The sequence below is a fragment of the Rutilus rutilus genome (assembly GCF_951802725.1).
Source record: "Rutilus rutilus genome assembly, chromosome: 8".
In the NCBI taxonomy this organism is placed as follows: Eukaryota; Metazoa; Chordata; class Actinopteri; order Cypriniformes; family Leuciscidae; genus Rutilus; species Rutilus rutilus.
Genome location: NC_140222.1, coordinates 6,022,474 through 6,048,942, shown reverse-complemented (window position 1 = coordinate 6,048,942; position 26,469 = coordinate 6,022,474). Strand labels below are relative to the sequence as shown.

The 26,469-nt window shown below is 40.4% G+C and overlaps 1 protein-coding gene across 1 annotated transcript; it reads left to right on the top strand.

The window, feature by feature from the left end:
• Positions 1 to 141: 141 nt before the first annotated feature.
• Positions 142 to 26,469, top strand: LOC311294812 (uncharacterized protein; the record flags this gene model as incomplete). Its single annotated transcript, XM_084415840.1, has 9 exons — positions 142 to 298; positions 3,080 to 3,256; positions 4,974 to 5,261; positions 22,384 to 22,713; positions 24,040 to 24,351; positions 24,628 to 24,927; positions 25,121 to 25,459; positions 25,933 to 26,076; positions 26,176 to 26,469. 9 exons carry the CDS (start codon positions 142 to 144, stop codon positions 26,190 to 26,192), a joined length of 2,064 nt encoding a protein of 687 aa, XP_084271966.1. The 3' UTR covers positions 26,193 to 26,469.

Genomic DNA, 26,469 nt, shown 5'->3' with positions numbered 1-26,469 from the left:
GAGATCGTTCTGAATTTTCCCCGATGTTCCCATAAAAACAGTGGCCGTGGCAAGGTGGTGTCTCAAGTCAGCATCGTATTCTGATAGCAGAGACAGTAACTCCAAGTAATTACCTCGATTCATCGACTCATTCCCCTCGTCATGTCCCCTGAAAGACAATTCTTGCTGTCCCAAAAATATGACACAATCAATGAGGCGCTTCAGTATGTCCCGGTTTTTCTTGACTCTCACATTGTGCAGGCTTGTCTCTCGTCTCCGCTGGTCATCCAGCTGCAAATCCACCCTGGACTCACCAAAGGTCTTTAAATGTACCACTGCTGTGAGGTGACGCTCGGATGCCTGGTGTTTGATAGCTGCCTTGGTGAAGCTATTAAGGCTGTTAAAACCCGTGCTGTTCCATGTTCCCGCACAGTTATTAAAAAGCAAACACGGCCAGCAAAATAGCTTGTTCCGCTCAGTGCTAGCTGTTAGCCAGTCATAGCGGTCGTAGTTTCCCTCGTGAAGTGCCGCACAAAACCTTTTCCGGCCTTCGTCAGCCCATCTAGCTTAGGTGTGAATCTTCCTTTTGTTATGATATCTTTCTTCTCTCCAAACGAACGCCTTGAAAAAGGCACACGAAGGAGATCGAAAACAGAATCGATAAAAGCAAGAGGTAAGGCAACGGCCATACTCGGTTCACTGACATCGCTCACAACCATAGACTGTAAAAAAAAATAAACACAACCCGCCAAAATTTCAAATGGATGATGACATCAGCGGGGGCTAGCGCCTACACATCGCTGGCCCCCTGGGGGCGTTCTGTCACTGAACATCAAATTTGATTGGCTAATGATACACGTCAGTCAAAGTTATCATCAAATGGAAATTTTCAGTTTCAACGGAAGGCTAGCTATTACTACTAGTGCTGGTCCACGGAGCTGTGATGCCTTTAGATGACATTTGGAGAATCCACATGAAAATAACAACATTCTTTCTGGAAATATAATCGTAAAAATGAAAAAAAAATTGTTTAGATTTTTACAGGGCCATATGGAAAATTCATCTCAGCCTCACAAAAATAAAAAATAAAAATAATATATATTTTAGATATATATATTTTAGATTTTGACAGGGCCAGCAGAGAAGGCCCTGATGGCCCTGACAGCCCACCTCTGCTATCAATAATAATACTTATACTTTTGTTTTCATTACTATTATTACTGTTCTGATTTGTCCTTCTGTTATCTTATTATCATTAATATCAAGTATTTATACCATTGTCATTATTCATGTTGCTGATGAAGTAGTAGTAGCAGTTAATGTAGTAGTAGAGATTGTAGTAATAATTGTGGTTGTAGTTGTAGCAGTTATTGTAGAAGTAGAGACTGTAGTAGTAGTTGTGGTTGTTGAAGTAGTAGTTGTAGTAGTAGACGTTATAGTATTTTTAGTAGTCACTCCCTACCACTGATTGATTTCTTTATATTTGTTCTATTTATATGTTATTTGTTTTCATATACTGACTTATACATGTTTATGTATGTATGTTGTATTTGTATGTATTTGTATATATCTATCTTACTTTTTTTGTTTTTTCTATCTCTTGTCCTTCAAAGTATGTACTGTGACACATCCACCCAGTTACCTTTAAGGCCATTGCACACTGAGTCCGAAATTTTCGTATGCGTTTTTTCGTGTTCGTCAGCCTTAAAATTCGTCACGCACAGAAACCTTGCACACTGAGTCCGATGCGTATTTATTAAACCTTTGCGGAAAAAAACGCAAAAAATACAAAAAGATTCGTCAAGCAGTGAGGATGTATTTGTTGCACTCTTTCTTCTTAAAAAGAAAAAAAAGAAAGGAAATATTGGGTCCATCCAATCCTGAGATTGCGCCGAGAGGAAGGAGAGTTTCATCAAGGAGTTGCGAAATTATCCCGAGCGATTCAAAATTTACCTCAGAATGTCAGTGGAACAGTTTGATGCTTTGCTAGCGATACTGGAACCACTTATTAAAAAGAAGACCACCAACTTCCGTGAACCAGTCGATCTTGAACAGAGACTGGCAGTATGGACGGACACACACACACACACACACACACACACGGCCGGCAGAAGCGCTGGGCAGACAGAACAGCTGTATACAGGTTATATTTTATTCAGTGTCTCTGTAATCCGCATTTTGTTTTTCATACAGTAGCCTACTTGTGCTGCGAGACGAAGTGTATCGACTTGTCAGACGTCATTCTGGATTTTGTCGTTCGCGTACGGTGGCTCTGAACTTTCAAAAAGCCTCTGAAAACACTGTCTGTGGATGCGAAAAACGCAGAAAATCGAACCCAATCCGAATTTTTTTTTACGGATGAAAGTTTCGTAGGTCAGTGTGCAAGCATGATTGACATAACGTGAGGTCGAATTTTTTTTTTAACGTGCGAAAAATTCGGATGCGAATTTCGGACTCGGTGTGCAATGGCCTTTACATGCACACATGCACGCACGCACACACACACAAACGCACGCATCTGTTAGTTCCTGACTGTATTGTTTTTGTTTTGCTTGTTTGTTTGTTTATTTGTTTCCCTGTTTGTGATCCCAATTTATGTACATCTTGCATATTCCAATAAAAAAATAAATAAATAAATAAATTAAAAAAAATAACACACCAAAAGATACAGATATCTAATCCAATAGTTTACTCTTAGTTTTCATACAGGCCTATAAATGTAAGATCAGCAAAAGCTTGTTGATTCTCATGATGTTAAAGGAGATGGACGTGTGAACGGAAACTGTGACTGAAGCAACAACCTGATAAATATCACAGTTCAGTCGTGTTTCAGATCAATCTGAGTGTTTTCAGACATCTTAAGAGTTACTATCGTGGGCTTTTCAGTGAACCGATGAAGAAAATGTTAGTTTTGCTCTGTTTGTGTTTGTGGCGTCTGGTTGGTGAGTTTTAAATGTGTTTTTCTGGATTTTTTCTTTGAACTTCTGCAGATTATTATTCACTTCACATTTACATGATTAAAAGTATTTTAGTGAAGCTTCATCAAACCAACATCAAGTGATTTTTTTAAAGCTTTAATCTGTGAAAAACTGTTCTTCAGGAGTGTTTGGTGATGATGAAGTGAAGTCAGTGTCTGTGCGAGAGGGAAATTTTGTCTCTCTAAACTCTGATCTTACTGAAATGAAGGATGATGATGTGATTCAGTGGAGGTTTGGAGATGAAAACACTTTAATAGCTGAAATCAATGTAACGGCCGACAGAATCACTGTATATAAAGGTGGGAGATTCGGAGACAGACTGAAGCTGGACAATCAAACTGGATCTCTGACCATCACAAACACCAGACCTGAACATGCTGGACTTTATAAACTACAGATCAACAATGAGATCAAGAGTTTCAGTCTCACGGTCATTAGTGAGTTAAATATTTGCTTCACCTGTTTTATATTTCAATGACCACAATCTGTAATTAACCATTTAACTTTTTGTTTGTTCAGTTGTTTTATATTGCTCATTTCAAATTTATATTTAAAAACTATTTACTATAAAAAAAAAACTAAAAAAAAAACTGTTAATCTGAGATGAACTCTGTGTCACATGCCTGTCCTGTCTTGTGCTGCACATGGGTGTTTTGTTATTTTGGGCCATGTGCTCGTGTCTATTGTCTAGCCCCTCCCATCTTGTTATCTGATTATTGGTTAATTTGTCCCACCTCTCTGTCTCGTTACCCTCCTACGTTTGTTCCCCTATTTAGCCTCCTTGTGTTTGTAGTCTTGTGCTGGTTCGTTGTCCGAGTTTCCCCATTCCTGGAGTCCTGAGTTTTTTTTTAGTTTTTGTACCTTGTCTGCATGTTACTAATAAATTTCCTCTGCATCTGTATCCTCGTCTTACGTTACTGTTTCGTGACACTCTGTTTGTTCTTCAGATGCGGCTTCTTCTAGAGGTGCACAAATGTTGCTGTCAGTGAAGGAGGGAGAACCTGTCACTCTCGAAATGCCTTTTCTCCAAATTCTGGATAATGATCTGATTCAGTGGAGGATAATTGGAGATGAAAACACTTTAATAGCTGAAATCAATAAACGGGCCGACAGAATCACTGTATATGATGATGTTCTTGATGGGAGATTCAGAGACAGACTGAAGCTGGACAATCAAACTGGATCTCTGACCATCACAAACACCACAACTGAACATGGTGGAGAATATAAACTACAGATCTACCATATGAGAATGCATTTCTATCTCACAGTCTATAGTGAGTTAAATATTTGTTTCACCATGTTTTATTTTTAATTACAAAATACAATATTAATCCACACACCATTTTGCTTCTTTCTGTTGTTTTATATTCATTTAGAAATTAAATTAAAAACTATATACCATCACAGAGTCATTCAAAAGTCTTAATCTGTGAAAAACCCTTTTTCCATTTATTCTTCATGTGTGTGTGTTTGATGATACAGTTGAAATATCAGTGAACGAGGGAGATTCAGTCACTCTAAACTGCGATCTTACTGAAATTAAGGATTATTTTCAGATTCATTGGAGCTTTAAAAACACCTTAATAGCTGAAATCTATAAACCGACCAACAGAATCACTGTATATGATGATGTTCTTGATGGGAGATTCAGAGACAGACTGAAGCTGGACAATCAAACTGGATCTCTGACCATCACAAACACCACAACTGAACATACTGGAGTTTATAAACTACAGATCAACAGTGTGATCAAGGGTTTCAGTCTCACTGTCTACGGTGAGTTTATTATTGTTTTCATTTCTTTTATTTATTGCAACATTAAAGTAAATCTGAAGAAGTATCGAATTACTTAAAATGTCTAAATAGCTTTTTTTCTGGTTAATATTTAACTTTCTATTTCAGATTGTTTTAAATGCTCTTCTTTTAATAATCTTGGTTCCTCACATGTTTCTTCCTCGTCTGCTTGAATATCTTCTTCATCCTCATTCATCTTTATTCTCTGATGTTTTCCAGCTCGTCTGCCTGTTCCTGTCATCATCAGTAACTCTTCACAATGTTCTTCATCATCATCATGTTCATTGGTGTGTTCATCAGTGGTGAATGTGAGTCATGTGACTCTCTCCTGGTACAAAGGAATCAGTGTATTGTCCAGCATCAGTGCGTCTGATCTCAGCATCAGTCTCTCTCTACCTCTGGAGGTGGAATATCAGGATAAAAACACCTACAGCTGTGTGCTGAACAATCCCATCAGCAACCAGACCACACATCTGGACATCAACACACTCTGTCACACATGTGCAGGTACGACAGCGCTGATATTAGTGTTTATTGACTGATCTGATCTCAGTTTGATGTGTTTATTCCTCAGACTCTGTCCACTGGTGTGGTCCTACTGAAGCTGTGATCCGATTGGTCCTCTCTGCTCTGGTGGGCGTGGCTACTGTCATTATTGTGGTTTATGAGATCAGATCCAGAAGAGCTGAACGAGATCAAGCACATATTCACACATCAGGTACATGATTGATGATGGCATTTCTCATATTACAATTTTTTTCTTATCATTTATTAACCTTCATTTATTTGTAATGACGTTTTATATTAATTTGTTGGCATTTAATTTTTTTTTTTTTTTTTTTTTTTTTTTTTTTTAGGTGGCTCATTTTCACCCTAGAAGATAATTTGAGAAGAAACGGCAACATATTTTCTCATTAATACTCAAAGTGTTAATAAAAAGTTAATATAATTCGCATTGCTTTCCTTTGTTACTTTTTTTTAATTTTTTTTTTACAATCCTATCTTTATTTGATTGTCGACTTTAAAATGACTTCTAATCACACTGAAAGGTTCTCACATGTCTTGTAGTGTTATTATTGTACAGATCAGATCTCTAATACTGAAGCTCCTCTATGGCTGAACATGACATATTTATCTCAGATAAGACAATAATACTGCTGTCCATTTGTCATATGTATTTGCTTGCCTTTATCAATAAAGTTTTCTCACTCTGAGGTTCAAGAGTCTCTCCATGTTTTATTACATTATGTTGAGCGCCCCCTGGAGGAATACTAACTTTATGTATTTTAACAATTTCTGCACTACTCCACATAGGCGATAAAACTTTACATTATTTTAAACATTGTGTCTCATTCACTACAGCAATAGTTTTATTTTTTTTAGCATTTATTAAATTATTTTTGTATATTTTCTAACACAATCTTGTGTACATTATGTGTGAAGGTACTGAGTGTAATCGACCAGTCTCTGTTATCCCGTTTCCATCTTAACGCTGCTGGTTCTCGTGTCTGAGCTGGACTCACGTTCGACGGGGAGCTGTTAACTTCAGACTGCCGTCATGCATTTCACTCATAACCTAAAGATTCTGTGACTCACTCCATAATCTGGCCATAAACAAACTGTGCTCTGACATATTTTATCATCCAAAGTGTTTAGATAGGTCCCTGTATGCTTTGCATAAAATGAAATGATTTACAGCAAAGTAATGATGTTATATATAAAATAAAATGTACACAAACCTGTATTGTACTGAAGATATGTACCAATTCAACGAATCAAACATTCTACATTTTATTACGGAACTTCTGAAATGTTCAGTATGTAAAAAAACATTAGTGGTTCTGCTGGGCCCTTATCGTCCTAACTACAGCACTCGTGGGATGTGTGTGGGAACACTAACAAGGGCGATAAAGACTGCAGTCTCTATCATCAGTCACCAAGTCGCCTCAAGACCAGGGTGTTTGCTCTCACAGCTCTTACTAGCTTGCCTCCATTACACTCGCCCCCCAAACCTCATTCCCATCCGGGTCACGGCACCACATGTGACCGGTCCTACTCAGCCTGCTCGAGCAAGTTTCGAACCAGCATCTCCAGCATGAGAGGAGGGCACACTAACAAGGACACTAAAGACCACAGCTGACCTCTACTAACTCTTACTAGTTGGCCTCCTTTACACTGTGAGACTAAATAAATTATAAATTATAAATTTAAAAAAAAATTACACCCAGCTAACTAGGGTTGCCTACTTATGGAAAGGAAAATAAGGGACAATCGTGGTTCTTTATAGGAAAATAAGGGACAGAAAAAGGGACACTCAAAATATTTGTACTGTACCACACAGTCAGTGCATTTCATTTCAGCATCTGCAGTTAAATATGTGTACAAAAGATGTATAAAAGGTTCTCATACAAAGATTTGTCTCAAATAAATGGTTAATTCTAAATTTAGAGCGTATGCCTGAAAATACGGGACAAACTACTTATCGTACAGAGTATTTATTTTTTCCCACATTATTTCACACGTCTAGTACAATTATGTGGTTTTGTTTTATTAATACAGTATATACTTTTTTTTTGATATACCCTGAAAGAATGGAGGTGAAATGTGACAACATGCCCCATAGGTGCGGTACATTGTAACATGACCAAATGACAGCTTAAAATGTTATCTGATCTAGTAAAAAAATATACAAGACAAACTAAAATATTTTCTTAATAAAATATAATTATTAACTTTTTCATATAAAATAATGGCATTTTTTAATAATTAAATATAAACTCATTTTTGAGTTTTGACTACGAACACAGGAAAACACAGCTATACAACAAAGTTCAAAACAAATTAATTAGTAATTTCTGAACATTGACTCTCAATCTTTATTCACCTTTTTCTCATGTTTTCTCAATAGAATGAATACAAGTATAGAATATAATAGCATATTTCTAATAGGGGCACATTGTAACGCAGTGTGACAACATGCCCCCGCCTGCACAACTGGGATTTAAACCCGGCTAGTGTCTTCTGCTAGTTAGCGAAGCATTAAAGAACTATCTCAACTGTTAAATAACATATTGGAGATTAAAATAATATCAGATTTGTCTAATTTTAAATAAACACAAAAAAATAACTTAAGAAATTTACTTTTGCCATGGTTTAATAAATGTCTCTGGATATCTTCCAAAAAAACAATAATTTTGGCGCATTTTTTCTCTAAATAAATAGTGTTGATATGGCAACTAGTAAATACACCAAGTTTCGTCAGGCTAGCATGTGTGGAAGTATTTAAAACAAGTGTGTTACAACTAGCCCCGTGTTACGTTGTGCCCCGCGCTCCCCTAGTGACTCTTCTTTGGTACTGCAGAGATATTGCACAGCACCAATATTAAACAGACCTTCTCATCTGAGCTGAGTTCAGCCGTCATCTGACCGATCGTCATTGTCAAAAATATTTGAGATGACCAATCTAATCAAAGAAGGTGGGAGAAGTAGCTGTTAGGTGAGAATTTCAATGCGACGCTTCAGTTAGCACTGGCCAGCTGGTGGCGCTATGACATTTAGGCAGTGCCGTTGCCAGACCAAGGGGGGCATACAGTATGAAATGCATGGGAGGGCACAATTATTATTAGCATACAGTACCTATATTTATAATAACTGTATACTCTATTCGCGCAGCACGTAATCATCACGTTAAACATAACCAACAGCAATATGACCAGGTAGCCTATAGCCTACACCACATCATTTAGAAGCAATGTTATGAATATCCATAAAAATCTTGACTATAAAACATATTAGATGTAACACCAGAAGCATCTCTCAAACATTGCATTTTAAAGCAGTCAACAGGGGGATATATGCATTGCCATGAGACACACACACACACACTCACGCAAATACACACAAACAAAGACTTTGAACCTACCGGTTCTTTGAGTGGAGGCAATTACGGATATCCATGACGAACTGAAGCGAGTAAGCCGGCGAAAACTCATCCAGCTTTCAAAAATGTGCGGTCACTGTTGAGCGGCTACACTGACGTAGGTTACGTCACGTACGTAGCCTGAATTTCTTTTTAGCAAGGCTGTGATAGGCTGTTGCAGTGTAGATTCCCACCAATCAAACAAAATCACACCATTCTTTATATTTTTAACGTTTTAATGATAAAGAATGCAACATTAATGCAACAAAAATGAGCAACTATGATAACATAAAATTAAAAAGTAATTTTTTAAGACATATATGCCTCAAGTGGGGGGGCACAAGCATTTTTGGGGGCGGGCCCGGCCCCCTATGGCCCGCCCATAGCGATGGGTGTACATTTAGACATGTATGTGTCTTCAAAATGAGTGAGATTCCCTCATCAACCGTAAGTAAGATGGATGGAAAAGCGAACTCATTCATCCGAAAGTGGTTGGGGTTGCCACGGTGCCTATCTGAAACCGGACTCTTTGGAAAAAACACGCTGCAGCTGCCACTGCAGTCCATACAGTTGGGCTACATGCAAGAAAAGACCAGGTTGGTTCTCGAGCTGAGGGAGTCCACAGATGAGTCAGTAAGGAATGCAAATGCCAAGGTTCCTACTGGCCGCAAGTGGAATGCCCAAACCGAGGTCGATCAAGCTGTCGGTCGGCTACAACACCGGGAGATCATGGGCAGAGTTCAGGCAGGAAGAGCAGGGCTAGGATGGGGAGAGACGCCACGCTTTTGGTCCAAGGCCAATCGCAAGCAAAGGAAGGAGATGGTGGTAGCAGAGGTGACGAGGATGGAGGAAGACCGCTACAAAATCAAGGCCGTGTCGCAGGGTCGACAAGGAAGCTGGACAACCTGGGAGGGAATCATGAACCGGAACATCAGTTGGTCAGATGTGTGGAAGATCCCACAGACAAGACTTAGCTTCCTCATTCGTTCAACCTACGACACGCTTCCCTGCCCTCGGAACCTCCACCAGTGGTTTGGGAATGAAGAATCCTGTGTACTCTGCAATGCCCCCAACGCAAGTCTCCAGCACATCTTGTCAGGCTGTAAGATCGCTCTCTCACAGGGACGCTACAGATGGCGCCATGATCAGGTCCTGAGAAAGCTAGCCGAAGTACTGGAAGAGTGTCGACAGGGTAGCAAACAACCACCAGCAGCAGAGGACCCCACCATCTTTGTGTCGGAAGGAGGGGTAAGGAGAAGCACCAGATCAAGAGAAACAGCAAGGCCCTTCTCCCCCAACCAGGAGTGGAACATGAGGGTTGACCTGGACAGGCAGCTCCGGTTCCCCACGGAGATAACCACCACATCTCTCCGGCCAGACATAGTGGTGTGGTCAACCAAGGCAAGATCGATACATCTCATTGAGCTCACTGTCCCACTGGAGGAGGGGATCGAGGCCGCCTTCGAACGGAAGAAGGCCAAGTACTCAGAGCTCGCTGCTGAGTGCCGGGAGGCTGGCTGGAAGACTACCATCTACCCAGTGGAGGTCGGATGCCGAGGTTTCCTTGGGTTGTCAACCATACGCCTCTTGAGGGAAGCAGGAGTGACCGGAGGGAGGCTAAGGAGGGCAACAAAGGATCTGGCAGAGAAGGCAGAGAAAGGTAGCTTTTGGCTCTGGCTGAGGAGGAAAGATAGGTGTTGGGGGAAGAACATCTAACCCCAGACAACAGCTGCAGGGAGAACAGCTATCAGCTGCAGGGGGTGACAGGGAGACGTCCCTGTCACTGCTCCGCCACCAGGAGACGTTCCAGAATTAAAGGAGCGAAACGTTGGTGAATGGTGGTTTCTGGCTGATGACCCTGCAGCTGACCCATGGGCACTGGAGGAGGTGCGACAGGCAGCAATGCCCAGCAGGTGATAACATCTTCCTGTGCAATTACTGAAGTTCTGGCGAACCCAGTGACTACTGTGAATAGGGCAGTTGGAGTCCAGGGAAGACTGGAGGACAGCCAGGAAAGACTGGATGGCAGCAGGGAAAGACCGCACCGGGAGTGGGTGGCTAGTTACCTAACCCACTAGTCTTTTGCGAGAGAGACACCCAAACCTAACTACAAAGAAAAATAATGAGAAACAACCCGCGGGCCCTCCGAGAGGTGGGATAAAAGATGGGCCCAACAGGACAGACTACACGGTGACGACGGCAATGAACATGGACAACGAGAACACCAGAACTCCAGTAAATGATGAGAAGATCCTGCGAAAGTGTGCATGCGGATGGGAGAAAGTGACCACGTTTAGAGGCTTACGGATCCACCAGGGGAAAGCAAAGTGTGGACAGAAAGGCCAACAGCAACCTTGCACTGCGTTAGTAGGTGAGACAAGAAGGACCAAAAGCCAGGGAAAAAACCACAGAGCCGAAGGACCTAACGTTGCTGAAGGCATGAGAGTCACAGAGGAAGGTCCCCTGGTGGAGGCTGAGCCTCCACGTGAGCATGAAGACCCAGTCCCCAACACGTTAGTCAGAACAGAGCCAAATGCAGAGACCAAAGAACCAGCTAGAAGGAGCAAGCTGAAGTGGCCGAAGTCAAATGAAGCAGAGGCATGGCGCAATTTGGACTTGGACCTGATCAAGACCCTAGAGGGATCACTGCGTGGAGGGGCCGAGACTAAGCTTAACCTGATTGGAGACATAATATACCAGACCTGCAAAGACAGGTTTGGCGAAATTGTCCCCAAACAGAGGACCGCCAGGAGAGAGAAGGGAAGGAGGGAAAGGGAAATCCTCCAACTTGTGCAAAGGCGTCGGCAACTCCGCAAGAACTGGAGAAAGGCAACCCACGCAGAGAGAGAGGGTCTGAAAGTCCTGTGGGAGGAGGTCCGGAAAAGGCTAGCCAGGCTTCGCAGAGCTGAACGCATCCGCAAGCGCAGCCAGCGGAAGCAGAAAGAGCGAGCCAATTTCTTCAAGGATCCTTTCAAGCATGCCAGACAGCTACTGGAGGAAAAGAAGAGCGGCAAGCTTGAAACCACCAGGGAGAAATTGGAACAGCATGTCAAAGAGCAGTACAGTGATCCACAAAGGAGCGTCCCTTTAGGAACTCCAGGATACGTACCCCAGCCGGCAAAGCCAACAGTTGAGTTCAACATCATGCCCCTCAAGCTCAGCGAAGTCAGGCAAGTCGTGGAGAAGGCAAGGTCCTCTTCCGCACCTGGGCCCAATGGGGTCCCCTACAAGCTCTATAAGAACTGCCCCCAGGTACTAGAGCTGCTATGGTATCTGATGAGAACTGCCTGGAAAAAGCAAATCATTCCATCTGAGTGGCAAAGAGCAGTAGCAGTCTTCATCCCCAAGGAAACGAACTCCAAAGACATTAGCCAATTCCGAAACATTGCACTACTGAATGTAGAAGGAAAGATCTTCTTCTCAGTGCTAGCCAGGAGGATGACCAACTATCTGCTCGAGAACGGCTATGTTGACACCAACTGCCAGAAGGCAGGAGTTCCAGGTTTCCCAGGATGTGTAGAGCACTCCACGATGATCTGGGACCAGATCCAGAAGGCTAAGCGGGAGAAGACCGACCTGCATGTCATCTGGCTTGACCTTGCCAATGCGTACGGATCAGTTCCGCATCAGCTGGTCAACTATGCCATGGAATTTTTCCACATGCCCACCTGCGTCAAGAACCTGGTAACTCAGTACTTTAGCAACTTGCAGATGTGTTTTTCCCTCCAGGACTTCACCACCGGATGGCAGCGGCTCGAAGTAGGAATCGCGATGGGGTGCACTATTTCTCCAATACTGTTTGTAGCAGCCTTTGAGATAATCCTCATCGGGGCAAGGCAAATGGTTGGGGGGATCAAACTCCCAACTGGTAAGAGGCTTCCTCCACTGAGGAGTTACATGGATGATGTCACCAGCCTCCTTCAGACAGCAGCATGCACATCAAGACTGCTGAAGAGGATGGACGAATTGATGTCATGGGCAAGAATGAAGATCAAGCCCTCCAAGTCCCGGAGCTTGTCCCTCAGGAGAGGAGTCAGAAATGACAATACCATCTTCGTCGTTGGAGGGGAAAAAAATCCCACTCCTATCAGAGCAACCCATAAAAAGCCTGGGGAGGCAGTACACCGCAGACCTATCTGACAAGCAGATGGGGAAAACCGTCATGAAGCAGCTCTCTGACGGACTGGCAAGGATCGACCAAAGCCAACTCCCTGGGAAGTATAAGGTCTGGTGCTACCAGTTTACACTCTACAGGAGGGTAATGTGGCCCCTGAAAATGAGTGAGATTCCCTCATCAACCGTAAGTAAGATGGATGGAAAAGCGAACTCATTCATCCGAAAGTGGTTGGGGTTGCCACGGTGCCTATCTGAAACCGGACTCTTTGGAAAAAACACGCTGCAGCTGCCACTGCAGTCCATACAGTTGGGCTACATGCAAGAAAAGACCAGGTTGGTTCTCGAGCTGAGGGAGTCCACAGATGAGTCAGTAAGGAATGCAAATGCCAAGGTTCCTACTGGCCGCAAGTGGAATGCCCAAACCGAGGTCGATCAAGCTGTCGGTCGGCTACAACACCGGGAGATCATGGGCAGAGTTCAGGCAGGAAGAGCAGGGCTAGGATGGGGAGAGACGCCACGCTTTTGGTCCAAGGCCAATCGCAAGCAAAGGAAGGAGATGGTGGTAGCAGAGGTGACGAGGATGGAGGAAGACCGCTACAAAATCAAGGCCGTGTCGCAGGGTCGACAAGGAAGCTGGACAACCTGGGAGGGAATCATGAACCGGAACATCAGTTGGTCAGATGTGTGGAAGATCCCACAGACAAGACTTAGCTTCCTCATTCGTTCAACCTACGACACGCTTCCCTGCCCTCGGAACCTCCACCAGTGGTTTGGGAATGAAGAATCCTGTGTACTCTGCAATGCCCCCAACGCAAGTCTCCAGCACATCTTGTCAGGCTGTAAGATCGCTCTCTCACAGGGACGCTACAGATGGCGCCATGATCAGGTCCTGAGAAAGCTAGCCGAAGTACTGGAAGAGTGTCGACAGGGTAGCAAACAACCACCAGCAGCAGAGGACCCCACCATCTTTGTGTCGGAAGGAGGGGTAAGGAGAAGCACCAGATCAAGAGAAACAGCAAGGCCCTTCTCCCCCAACCAGGAGTGGAACATGAGGGTTGACCTGGACAGGCAGCTCCGGTTCCCCACGGAGATAACCACCACATCTCTCCGGCCAGACATAGTGGTGTGGTCAACCAAGGCAAGATCGATACATCTCATTGAGCTCACTGTCCCACTGGAGGAGGGGATCGAGGCCGCCTTCGAACGGAAGAAGGCCAAGTACTCAGAGCTCGCTGCTGAGTGCCGGGAGGCTGGCTGGAAGACTACCATCTACCCAGTGGAGGTCGGATGCCGAGGTTTCCTTGGGTTGTCAACCATACGCCTCTTGAGGGAAGCAGGAGTGACCGGAGGGAGGCTAAGGAGGGCAACAAAGGATCTGGCAGAGGAGGCAGAGAAAGGTAGCTTTTGGCTCTGGCTGAGGAGGAAAGATAGGTGTTGGGGGAAGAACATCTAACCCCAGACAACAGCTGCAGGGAGAACAGCTATCAGCTGCAGGGGGTGACAGGGAGACGTCCCTGTCACTGCTCCGCCACCAGGAGACGTTCCAGAATTAAAGGAGCGAAACGTTGGTGAATGGTGGTTTCTGGCTGATGACCCTGCAGCTGACCCATGGGCACTGGAGGAGGTGCGACAGGCAGCAATGCCCAGCAGGTGATAACATCTTCCTGTGCAATTACAGGCCAGGGCATTTATTAAATGTGTGAAGTGTGGGGGAGATTGCACATTGCATGCTTGAGTTAGAACAACTTTCTGTTTTATGCTGATAATAGCATGCTTTAGCACTTAGCTAAGCACATGTGATTCAACTAGAGTTTTAAAAGAGTTATTTTGCTCAGAATCACCAAAATACCAAAGTCTGCAATTAAAATATCTGATTATGAACTCAAGCTTTTCTCATAAAATTGTCCAAAGTCCCAAACTTTCTGGTAACAAAATGATATTTCTCTAAATGAACGATTACATTTACAGGTTACTGTATGTTTGCATTAATGTTCACTCATTAATTTTGTTGCAACAACACAGGCAAACATTATACATGTGATTTAGTGGCTTTTGAGTCATATGAACGTTTTTCTCTTTTATTTTATCTGTTCAAACATCTGTGTGTCTGGTTTGATCTGTCGGTAGATAAACTTCTGCTGGATGTTTGTCGTCTCTGTGTGTGTCAGCAGTTTGTGGCTGAAGCGTTTCTTCATTTTCTCTCCTGCTAATAAGAAGCTCACAATCTTCCACTCCACACAAAACATCTTTACACTGAAATAAAGTGAATCCATCAACGGTCAAATAAGAGTCACAGGTCAGAGGTCAAATATGATTGACAGCTCACAGCACTAAATAACACACCAGTAGATACAGATATCTAATCCAATATTACACTCTTCTGCTATTAGTTTTCATTCAGGGCCAGAATTCATTTGAAACTGTATGATCAGCAAAAGCTTGTTGATTTCCGTGACGTTAAAGGAGACGGATGTGTGAGCGGAAACTAACTAAGGTTGGGGGAGGATTCACTCACAACCAGATAAATATCTCAGTTCAGTCGTGTTTGATAGCAAGTGTTTTCAGACATTTTAAGGGTTGCTATCATGGGCTTTTTCAGAAAACCGATGAATAAAATGTTTCTAAAATAAGTTTAGTTCTGTTTGTTGAGTTTTAAATGTATTTAAATGAATGGCTTCAGTTGTCTTCCATTTTGCTACAGAATTATACCAGTATGGACCAACACATGTTAAAGGATTAGTTCACTTTCAAATAAAAAACTCCTGATAATTTACTCACCCCAATGTTATCCAAGATGTCCATGTCTTTCTTTCTTCACTCGAAAAGAAATTAAGGTTTTTGAGGAAAACATTCCAGGATTTTTCTCCATATAATGGACTTCTACGGTTTGAAGGTTCAAATGTCCGTCTCAATGCAGCTTCAAAGGCTTGACACGATCCCAGCCGAGAAATAAGGGTCTTATCTAATTATATACTTTTTAACCTCAAATGCCCATCATGTACCATCTCTGAGATGCGCCACGCATTGCGTCATCACGTTGGAAAGGTTACGCGTCGCACCATCTGTCTAAGTTTAAGCGTCCTTGAGCCCTGGAAAGGCGCTATATAAATAAAACGTATTATTATTATTATTATTATTATTTAGTTCTGTGTCTGTGTCCTCCAGTTCAAAAAGGTAGGGAAGGGCGAAAAACTCCATCTCATTTTCTCCTCCAACTTCAAAATCATTTGACATCTTTGTTTTAATTCATTATTATTATTATATATTTTTTTCGTGACCTTTCCAATGTGGCTCATCTCAGAGATGATACAAGATGGGCATTTATGGTTAAAAAGTATATAATTGTTTTGTTTTTTAGTTTTTTTTAATGACTGATCGTTTCGCTATCTAAAACCCTTATTTCTCGACTGGGATCATGTCGAGACTTTGAAGCTGCATTGAGACGGACATTTGAACCTTCTTTGATCGATTGAACGGTTGGTTGCCATTGAAGTCCATTTTGCTTTTCAAACGCACAGCGCGTTATTTACTGAAGCGATCGAGCCGCTCCAAACTATGAAACTTTATTGTTACCATATACATATCTACGTTTGAGCAGATATCCACAAACACAGTATTTAACAGTGAACACGGGTCTAAACATTATAATATTCAGCATATACACTCACCTAAAGGATTATTAGGAACACCATACTAATACTGTGTTTGACCCCCTTTCGCCTTCAGAACTGCCTTAATTCTATGTGGCATTGATTCAACAAGGTGCTGAAAGCATTCTTTAGAAATGTTGGCCCATATTGATAGGATAGCATCTTGCAGTTGATGGAGATTTGTGGGATGCACATCCAGGGCACGAAGCTCCCGTTCCACCACATCCCAAAGATGCTCTATTGGGTTGAGATCTGGTGACTGTGGGGGCCATTTTAGTACAGTGAACTCATTGTCATGTTCAAGAAACCAGTTTGAAATGATTCGAGCTTTGTGACATGGTGCATTATCCTGCTGGAAGTAGCCATCTGAGGATGGGTACATGGTGGTCATAAAGGGATGGACATGGTCAGAAACAATGCTCAGGTAGGCCGTGGCATTTAAACGATGCCCAATTGGCACTAAGGGGCCTAAAGTGTGCCAAGAAAACATCCCCCACACCATTACACCACCACCACCAGCCTGCACAGTGGTAACAAGGCATGATGGATCCATGTTCTCATTCTGTTTACGCCAAATTCTGACTCTACCATCTGAATGTCTCAACAGAAATCGAGACTCATCAGACCAGGCAACATTTTTCCAGTCTTCAACTGTCCAATTTTGGTGAGCTCGTGCAAATTGTAGCCTCTTTTTCCTATTTGTAGTGGAGATGAGTGGTACCCGGTGGGGTCTTCTGCTGTTGTAGCCCATCCGCCTCAAGGTTGTGCGTGTTGTGGCTTCACAAATGCTTTGCTGCATACCTCGGTTGTAACGAGTGGTTATTTCAGTCAAAGTTGCTCTTCTATCAGCTTGAATCAGTCGGCCCATTCTCCTCTGACCTCTAGCATCAACAAGGCATTTTCGCCCACAGGACTGCCGCATACTGGATGTTTTTCCCTTTTCACACCATTCTTTGTAAACCCTAGAAATGGTTGTGTGTGAAAATCCCAGTAACTGAGCAGATTGTGAAATACTCAGACCGGCCCGTCTGGCACCAACAACCATGCCACGCTCAAAATTGCTTAAATCACCTTTCTTTCCCATTCTGACATTCAGTTTGGAGTTCAGGAGATTGTCTTGACCAGGACCACACCCCTAAATGCATTGAAGCAACTGCCATGTGATTGGTTGATTAGATAATTGCATTAATGAGAAATTGAACAGGTGTTCCTAATAATCCTTTAGGTGAGTGTATCTAGCAACAGTTCAACTACAATGTGAAGTTTATGCAACAATGACATTAATATTAATATTAATTCAGAATACATTTCTTACCTTACATCTTTCTTGTCTTCAAATCGCGTTCTTCTTCTTCTGAGGTAAATCCAATGTAAGCTGACTATAGCTCACAGCGTGTCTTCCAAACTCGATGAAAAGCAGAGACTGATGAAGTTTGGTGCTTTGTTTTTGAGGTAAAACTGGTGACGTTACCACTTTGTCAAACTCGTTAACGAGCTGCAGTGTTTTATCAGACATCATGCCATTTGCAACAAATCAAACAAAGAAAAACAATACTCGTTAAAAATGAGTTCTCTCTAGAAAGTGAGGGACAAACCTACCAAAGTCTATGAGGAGAAATAAAAATCATTTGAGAAAGCACTAACGTAAACAAGCACAGCAAGACCTCTTTTGGAAGCCACAGGGGGAAAGGAAGAGAGGCAGGCCAAGGAACAGCTGGCACCGCGACCTGGAGGCAGATGTGAAGAGGTCTGGCCACACATGGGGACAGTTAGAGAAGTTGGCCCAGGACCGGGACGACTGGAGAGCCCTTGTTTGGCAGTAGACGCAAGTAAGTAAGTAACGTTAACTATCAGATGCGGTTGCTGCCTTGTTCAACACTGCCCGTACACAGAATACCCGTACACAGTAGAAGTCACTAACTAAATGCACAATTGACCGTCTAAAAAAAATAACAATAATAAAATACATTTGACAATTTATATTGACAATTTCTAATAAAAAAATTAATCGAAATACCTGACGTGTGCATCCAAGTCATCCATCGATGGAAAAAGAGCCTGGGCGAACTTGCTTCTTGAGGCGCGGAGTAACGTTGTAACAAAATGTGATTGGATGATAGTTAAAGTCCGCGTGAACTGGAAGTTGCAAACGACTTTTCCCCAGTGTTGACGTATTTCCCAGTGAAAAGGAATATTGAACAGAGGGCAGGGTTTTACTCTAGCGCCCTCCTCTCCATCTCTGCTCATAGCAGACTAACGGTTTGAGGGGAGTGGTCAAGCGTTTTCAACCCAAGCCGTCAAACCTACGTCATCAGAGAAGGAACGCCATTCCAGACCGGAATTAACTTTTCAGACTTTGATTAAAGATTACAACGGCAAACAATTTTTTTCTATGTATTAACTTGCATGGATGAATTTTTCACCACAAGACTATAATATGCGCTAACAAAATAGGGTCAATTTTGATTTCAGTTGGACTTTAACACATATTGTGTTGGACACACTGTGTTGTTTCTCTCTTTCTCTCTTTCTTTTTCTTATTACACATGATCAACTTAAAATTACACAAAATGTCAAATAGCCATAACACAAAAAATCCTTTTTGAGAGTGTAGCAGGCGTACATGTAACGTCAGCATTTTCACATCCGTTGATTGGATGGTCAGAGCATGTACTATTACTAGTATTCAGAGCTAGCAAACAGCATATATAGCGAACTGCATAAACTAAAATATATCACTGTTAATTTAATAGTTTTTCAACCCACAAATTAATGTTTCTCTCCCTCTTCGACCCCCAGCAGTTTTAAACCTACCGGGAAAAAAATCCAGCTTAACGCAGAATCACAGAACACTATTCGATCTGTCCGGGTAAAAACTGAATTAACTGACTGTAATGTATGCCATGTCTGATTTTGAAGGCAAAAGTCAAAAACTCACTGTTGGAACTGAAACGCACAGATAACCTGTGCAACAGAGTAATTGAAGTCATCTTGAGGAAAGAAATAAGGATGGGTTTTGTGTAAAAATAATCAGTAGCCTAGTTTTGATGAGTATAATGCTTATTTTTGACACCGGTTTTTCTGTGCTGAATATGATTAGAATTTTTCTAGTAAATTTATGATCGAAACTTTTTTTTTCAAACATTCATACTTTTGTAACGTCTGAAGAACGACATACAAGGGAGGCTCCGTTTCTGAACTTTTTTATCAGTGCAAAATAAAACAGCAATTTCACAAGTATAAAGAGTCTGTGCGCTATTAAAAGCGTAATAAGCGGTGGATTGATTCAGGTATGACACCACTGAAGGCCTAGGTGTGAAATGCACCGCCCGCCACTGTCCACGTATGTGGACATCATGCAACAGTGGAGTCAGATTGCATCAAGTCTGATTCACCTGCTAGTATATCTGTTACATTTTTGCAAAGTTATTATGAATTATCTTATAATGTAATAAAACAGGCATTTTACAAATATATCAACATAAATAACCTTTAAAAATTACATATTACGTCATTAAATGGCAACTTTACACATACATACAGAGACAAATTTGCATTTTGCCTTCCAAACAGGGACAGCATAGGTCAAGCACTCAGTAGAGAATAATAGAAAATACAGTGGAAGTGATAGTGACGGCAGAACCCAGCTCTGATTTGCCCATATTGCTACTTGGTGTCCGCGTATACCATTATAGTTCCTATAATATGTGTTTTATTGTTATTATATTGTAATATTATTGTTTTTAGTAACTGAGCTGATACACAAAGCATAACATGTCATGATAAAACACAATGTTCCATATTGTCATCTGTGGCTTTATGTCCCATTTTACGCCTTTGTTGCATGGAGTCCACGTGGACAGTTAAATAATTTTTAAATAAAACTCAGTGGTCATATTTTTAAATAAAAATGAATTTTGTAAAAATGAAAATGGATTTAAATGTTAGCATCATATTAAAGTAATAAAAGTGTCACGAATGCCAGTGAAGAATCCTCTGTCGGCCACCGGAGGTCTCACTCTCCTGAATATTAGTGTTGGTTTTGAACTACATTTCCCAAGAAGCCACATACTGGGACTGATTACTGCACATCTGATCTTCATCACCAGACTATTTAAACCCTGCCTGTTCATGCACAAATTGTGAAGTCTTGTTTGCCCCGGCTGCGTTTCTGAGCATTATCTTCTGATTGTATCTTCTGCCTGTGTTTGGACCCGGCCTTGGATTACCGTTTACGACTCTTCTCTGCCTGCCCTTGATCTCTGTTTCACCTGGACTCTCACTTCTGTTGTTAGCTGCCTGCCTTGACCTTTTGCCAGTTTTGACCACGTTTGTTGTTCTGTCTCTGATATTGTTGTTCGCCCTGGTATTTTGACCCACGCCTGTTTGTACACTGAGCTTGCACCTTTGTTTAATAAAACTGCACATGGATCCTAATCAGTCTGAGTCTGCGTCACAAAAAGAAATCTTAAAAAAAAAAATATATATAATGTTTTCCATAATTCATGCATGAAAGGGTTAAATAAACAGAATATAGTACGGTGGCCGAGAGAGCTCAACGCGCTGCAACTGAAGAAAACACATGCAAATAGAAAAACACCTGCAAATTAAGAAAACATCTTCATCAGTTTCACAACACATGTGTGCTCCAAATACTCACAACACAACCAAATACAGAAACGCGCTGCAAATAGGACAGAACACAACGGAAATGTTTCACTGTTGAACTATTATAATATGTTCTATAAGCTCATCATTATTTCAGAAAACACTGATCCAGGCCTTCTCAGTTTCTTCAGAAGAAAAGACCAAAAGACTCAGTTTTTACCAAGACTAAATCTCACATGTAACCAAATGCTAATTTCTCTAAGTGAACAATTACATTTACAGGTTACTATGTGTTCCTTTAACTCTGACTCTTGTTGTAGCAACACAAGCAAAAATTACTTAATGACGTAATTTACTAGCTTTTGCGTCAAATGAACCCTGCAACCCTGCTCTTTTATTTTATCTGTACAAGCATCTGTGTGTGTGGTTTGATCTGTCGGTGGATAAACAGCTTCTGCTGGATGTTTGTCGTCTCTGTGTGTGTCAGCAGTTTGTGGCTGAAGCGTTTCTTCATTTTCTCTCCTGCTAATAAGAAGCTCACAATCTTCCACTCCACACAAAACATCTTTACACTGAAATAAAGTGAATCCATCAACAGTCAAATAAGAGTCACAGGTCAGAGGTCAAATATGATTGACAGCTCACAGCACTAAATAACACACCAGTAGATACAGATATCTAATCCAATATTTCACTCTTCTGCTATTAGTTTTCATTCAGGGCCAGAATTCATTTGAAAATGTAAGATCAGCAAAAGCTTGTTGATTTTCGTGATGTTAAAGGAGACGGATGTGTGAGCGGAAACTGACTGAGGTTGGGGGAGGATTCACACACAACCAGATAAATATCTCAGTTCAGTCTTTCAGATCAATCTGAGTGTTTCAGACATTAAGAGTTACTATCGTGGGCTTTTCAATGAACCGATGAAGAAAATGTTTCTCAAATTAGTTTTGCTCTGTTTGTGTTTGTGGCGTCTGGATGGTGAGTTTTAAATGTGTTTTTCTGTTTCAGTTGTTTCTGTTCTGATGTGATAAATTACTGGTTAAATTAGTCAGAAAGGATTAACATTCACTGTTATTCCATATAGAAACAAATAATGTGTGATTTTGCTGAGAGAAAACACTCTTGAGATTAAAGTCACTGTTTTTAATGCAGTTATTGTTTATATAAAACTGTTTAGCTATTTCTCATTTTCATTCTTCATCTTTTTTCTTTGAACTTCTGCAGAATATTAATCACTTCACATTTACACGATTAAAAGTATTTTAGTGAAGCTTCATCAAACCAACATCAAGTGATTTTAAAGCTTTAATCTGTGAAAAACTCTGTTCTTCAGGAGTGTTTGGTGAGTCAGTCCTGAAGTCAGTGTCAGTGCCAGTGACTGAGGGAGATTTAGTCTCTCTAAACTCTACTCTTACTGAAATGAAGGATGATGATGTGATCCAGTGGAGGTTTGGAGATAAAAACACTTTAATAGCTGAAATCAATAAACGGGCCGACAGAATCACTGTATATGATGATGTTCTTGATGGGAGATTCAGAGACAGACTGAAGCTGGACAATCAAACTGGATCTCTGACCATCACAAACACCAGAGCTGAACATGAAGGAGTTTATTATCTACTGATCAACAGTGAGATCAAGAGGTTCAGTCTCAATGTCTACAGTGAGTAAACCTTTTGAGTGATGCGGTCCCACATTTGGGATTTGGAATGTTCAGTGATGATGTCACATAACTGTCAGATTCAAACTCTTCAGACAATTTGAACTGCGGCGCAAACAAACATGGCGGCGCCATCTCACATTTTAAATCAAGATCATGACGGTTCGCCATGGAAACAATAATGGGGAAACGTTTTAAAATAAATGTCGCCTTGAAAAAACTCACCCAGTCAAAATCACGCATGAAATAGGCTAAATAGGCTATTGGATTCACCTGTTTTTAATGACAAAATTAAATTAAATAAAAAATGTTCTTTTTGTTGCTTTATGATATTGTTTATTTCAGTCACTCTAAACTCTGATCTTAGTAATAGTAGTTTATAGTAATCATCAGGATTTTTAAATGTATGTAATGTTTGATAGAGAGCAAACGCAGTGTTGACAGAGCCGGGCTAATATGATCACACTTCCTGGTTCTAGTAAGAGCTCGAGCTGCTGGAGTTTGCTTGGTAACGCTTTAGATTACAGCCCGCAAAGAACTGCGTATTTAAAACTAATTTACAGTGTAACTTTCTGTAATTATAGTGTACCTACAACATGTAAAGTTTTAGGAATAAAGGGGTAATAACCAGAAGAATTAACTAATTATTTATACTGTCAGTATTTTAGAGCTAAGCGTTACTTATTCTACTATTATGATACAACAATCTCACATTTGAGAGAAATATAGCGAGAACAGACACTGTAAACCGTTCTGTAATAACAGTATACCAATACATATAGGCTTTAAAAAATAATAGGGTCCATATCTGTGCATTTATACAGGACTTTCTTTTAACAAAAGTGCACTGAGAACTAAAACTATCGCAACTTTTGCTTAAATTCTGGAGAAATATACTCTTGTTCATGTAGTTACAGGGTAAGTGTGTCTTCTGCGGGCTGGACATTTAAGTGGTGCTTGTTACTCTTTTCCTCCATTAAGTTAATACTAACACTTTCTTTTCTTTTTCTCTTCTATCAGATCAAGTTTGAATTCAAAACTCAGTTATTATGGATTGATTGATTAAATAAAATAATGTAAATATGAAGCTCAGATACTCAACAGCATTAGTTTTAGTGTGACATTAAACATTACAGTAAAAGTGTCTTTTTTAGTTATTGTTCCATATATAAATCTATTTCTCTTTTCATTCTTCATCTTTTGTCTTTAAACTGCAGGAAAATATTATTAATTTCACATTTAAATGATTAAAAGTATTTTAGTGAAGCTTCATCAAACCAACATCAAGTGATTTTAAAGCTTTAATCTGTGAAAAACTCTGTTCTTCAGGAGTGATTTATGATTCAGTGTCAGTGAAGGAGGGAGATTCAGTCTCTCTAAACTCTCCTCTTACTGAAATGAAGAATGATGATGTGATTCTGTGGAGGTTTGAAGATGAAAACACTTTAATAGCTGAAATCAATAAACGGGCCGACAGAATCACTGTATATGATGATGTTCTTGATGGGAGATTCAGAGACAGACTGAAGCTGGACAATCAAACTGGATCTCTGACCATCACAAACACCACAACTGAACATGCTGGAGATTATAAACTACAGATCAACCATGAGATCAAGAGATTTTTTCTCGCTGTCTTTGGTGAGTTCAATATCAGTTTCACATGTTTTATATTTTAATCAGCACAAAGATACAATTATTAATTCAAACTCAGTTTGTTTCTGGTGTTTAATGATGATATTCATTTCAATTTTAACTTTTAAAATATTTACTTTTATAATATATCAAGTGATCGTCTTAATCTGTGATGAACCCTGTTTCTGTTTGTTCTGTGTGTGTGTGTGTGTGTGTGTGTGTGTGTGTGTGTGTGTGTGTGTGTGTGTCTGTCTGTCTGTCTGTCTGTCTGTGGTGATTCAGTCCTGGAGTTAGTGAAGGAGGGAGATTCAGTCTCTCTAAACTCTCCTCTTACTGAAATGAAGGAGAAGGATGTGATTCAGTGGTGGTTTGGATATGAAAACACTTTAATAGCTGAAATCAATAAACTGGCCGACAGAATCACTGTATATGATGATGTTCTTGATGGGAGATTCAGAGACAGACTGAAGCTGGACAATCAAACTGGATCTCTGACCATCACAGACACCACAACTGAACATGCTGAAGATTATAGACTAAAGATCAACAGTGAGATCAAGAGGTTCTTTCTCTTTGTCATTGGTGAGTTCAAAAACGTTTACACCTGTTTTTAATGACAAAAATTTAAATTAATTCATACAACATTTTGTTTTGTTTATTTTATATTGTTTATTTCAAATTTTTATTTTAACTATTTAGTAAACCATTATAAAGTGATTTAACAGTATTAATCTTTGCAAACCCTGTTTCTGTTTGTTCTCTGTGTGTTTGACAGATGAAGTGAAGTCAGTGTCAGTGAAGGAGGGAGATTCAGTCTCTCTAAACTCTGGTCTTACTGAAATAGAGGATTATTATCAGGTTCAGTGGAGGTTTGGAGATGAAAACACTTTAATAGCTGAAATCAATAAACGGTCCGACAGAATCACTGTATATGATGATGTTCTTGATGGGAGATTCAGAGACAGACTGAAGCTGGACAATCAAACTGGATCTCTGACCATCACAAACACCACAACTGAACATGATGGAGATTATAAACTACTGATGATTAACGATCTAAATATGTTTTCAGGAATATTCTTCTCATCAAAAGCATTCAGAGTTTCTGTCTATGGTGAGTAGATATGATTTTTCTTCTCCTTCAAATATTCTTATCTACTATTTACATGTTGAATTGTTGAATCGTTTACAGTTTGAGATGACAGACCGTATAAAAACTCACTTGGAATCGAATATAAGATTGTTGACTAGATTTGATCGTATCCCATAAACAAAAGAAATATATTTAAAATATGTGCAAATATTTGAAATTGGCCCAATAAATATATTTCACACTTAACATCATATATTTTTGTTATATTTCAGAATATATTTCAAAATGATAAATATAAGTGAACAACAATGCAAATATATTTCAATGTATTTGGAATATATGCCACATATATTTTTGACACGTTAAAATATATTTCAATTTTTTTTTTTTTTTTGTATGGGATTTCTGTGTATTCAGAAATATTAGTTGATGTCAGCGCTAATATTAGTGTTTATTGACTGATCTGATCTCAGTTTGATGTGTTTATTCCTCAGACTCTGTCCACTGGTGTGGTCCTACTGAAGCTGTGATCCGATTGGTCCTCTCTGCTCTGGTGGGCGTGGCTACTGTCATTATTGTGGTTTATGAGATCAGATCCAGAAGAGCTGAACGAGATCAAGCACATATTCACACATCAGGTACATGATTGATGATGTCATTTCTCACAAACTGATACTGCATGTATAATTATCTGTGAGATTTATTAATTTATGGCTTTTTATGTTCATCTTTTTCAGGAAGTATTGAAATCTAAAGCAGAACCCTGAACTTTAAAGGTTCTTCAAGTGTGTTTTTTTGGTCTTCAAGTGTTTGTTTTTTTCATAATAAATACTGATGATTATTTGAGTTTGTGCTCTCCTTCAGTGTCAGATTTTAACAGTGTCACTTTATTGTTTATATTTCACTTTATTGTTTATATTTCTCTCAGATACAAAAAAAAATAATAAAGAGACACAGATCTCACTTTACTACTGCTGTATATTTGCTGTATGTATTTTCTTGCCTTTATCAATAAAGTTTCTCACTCTGAG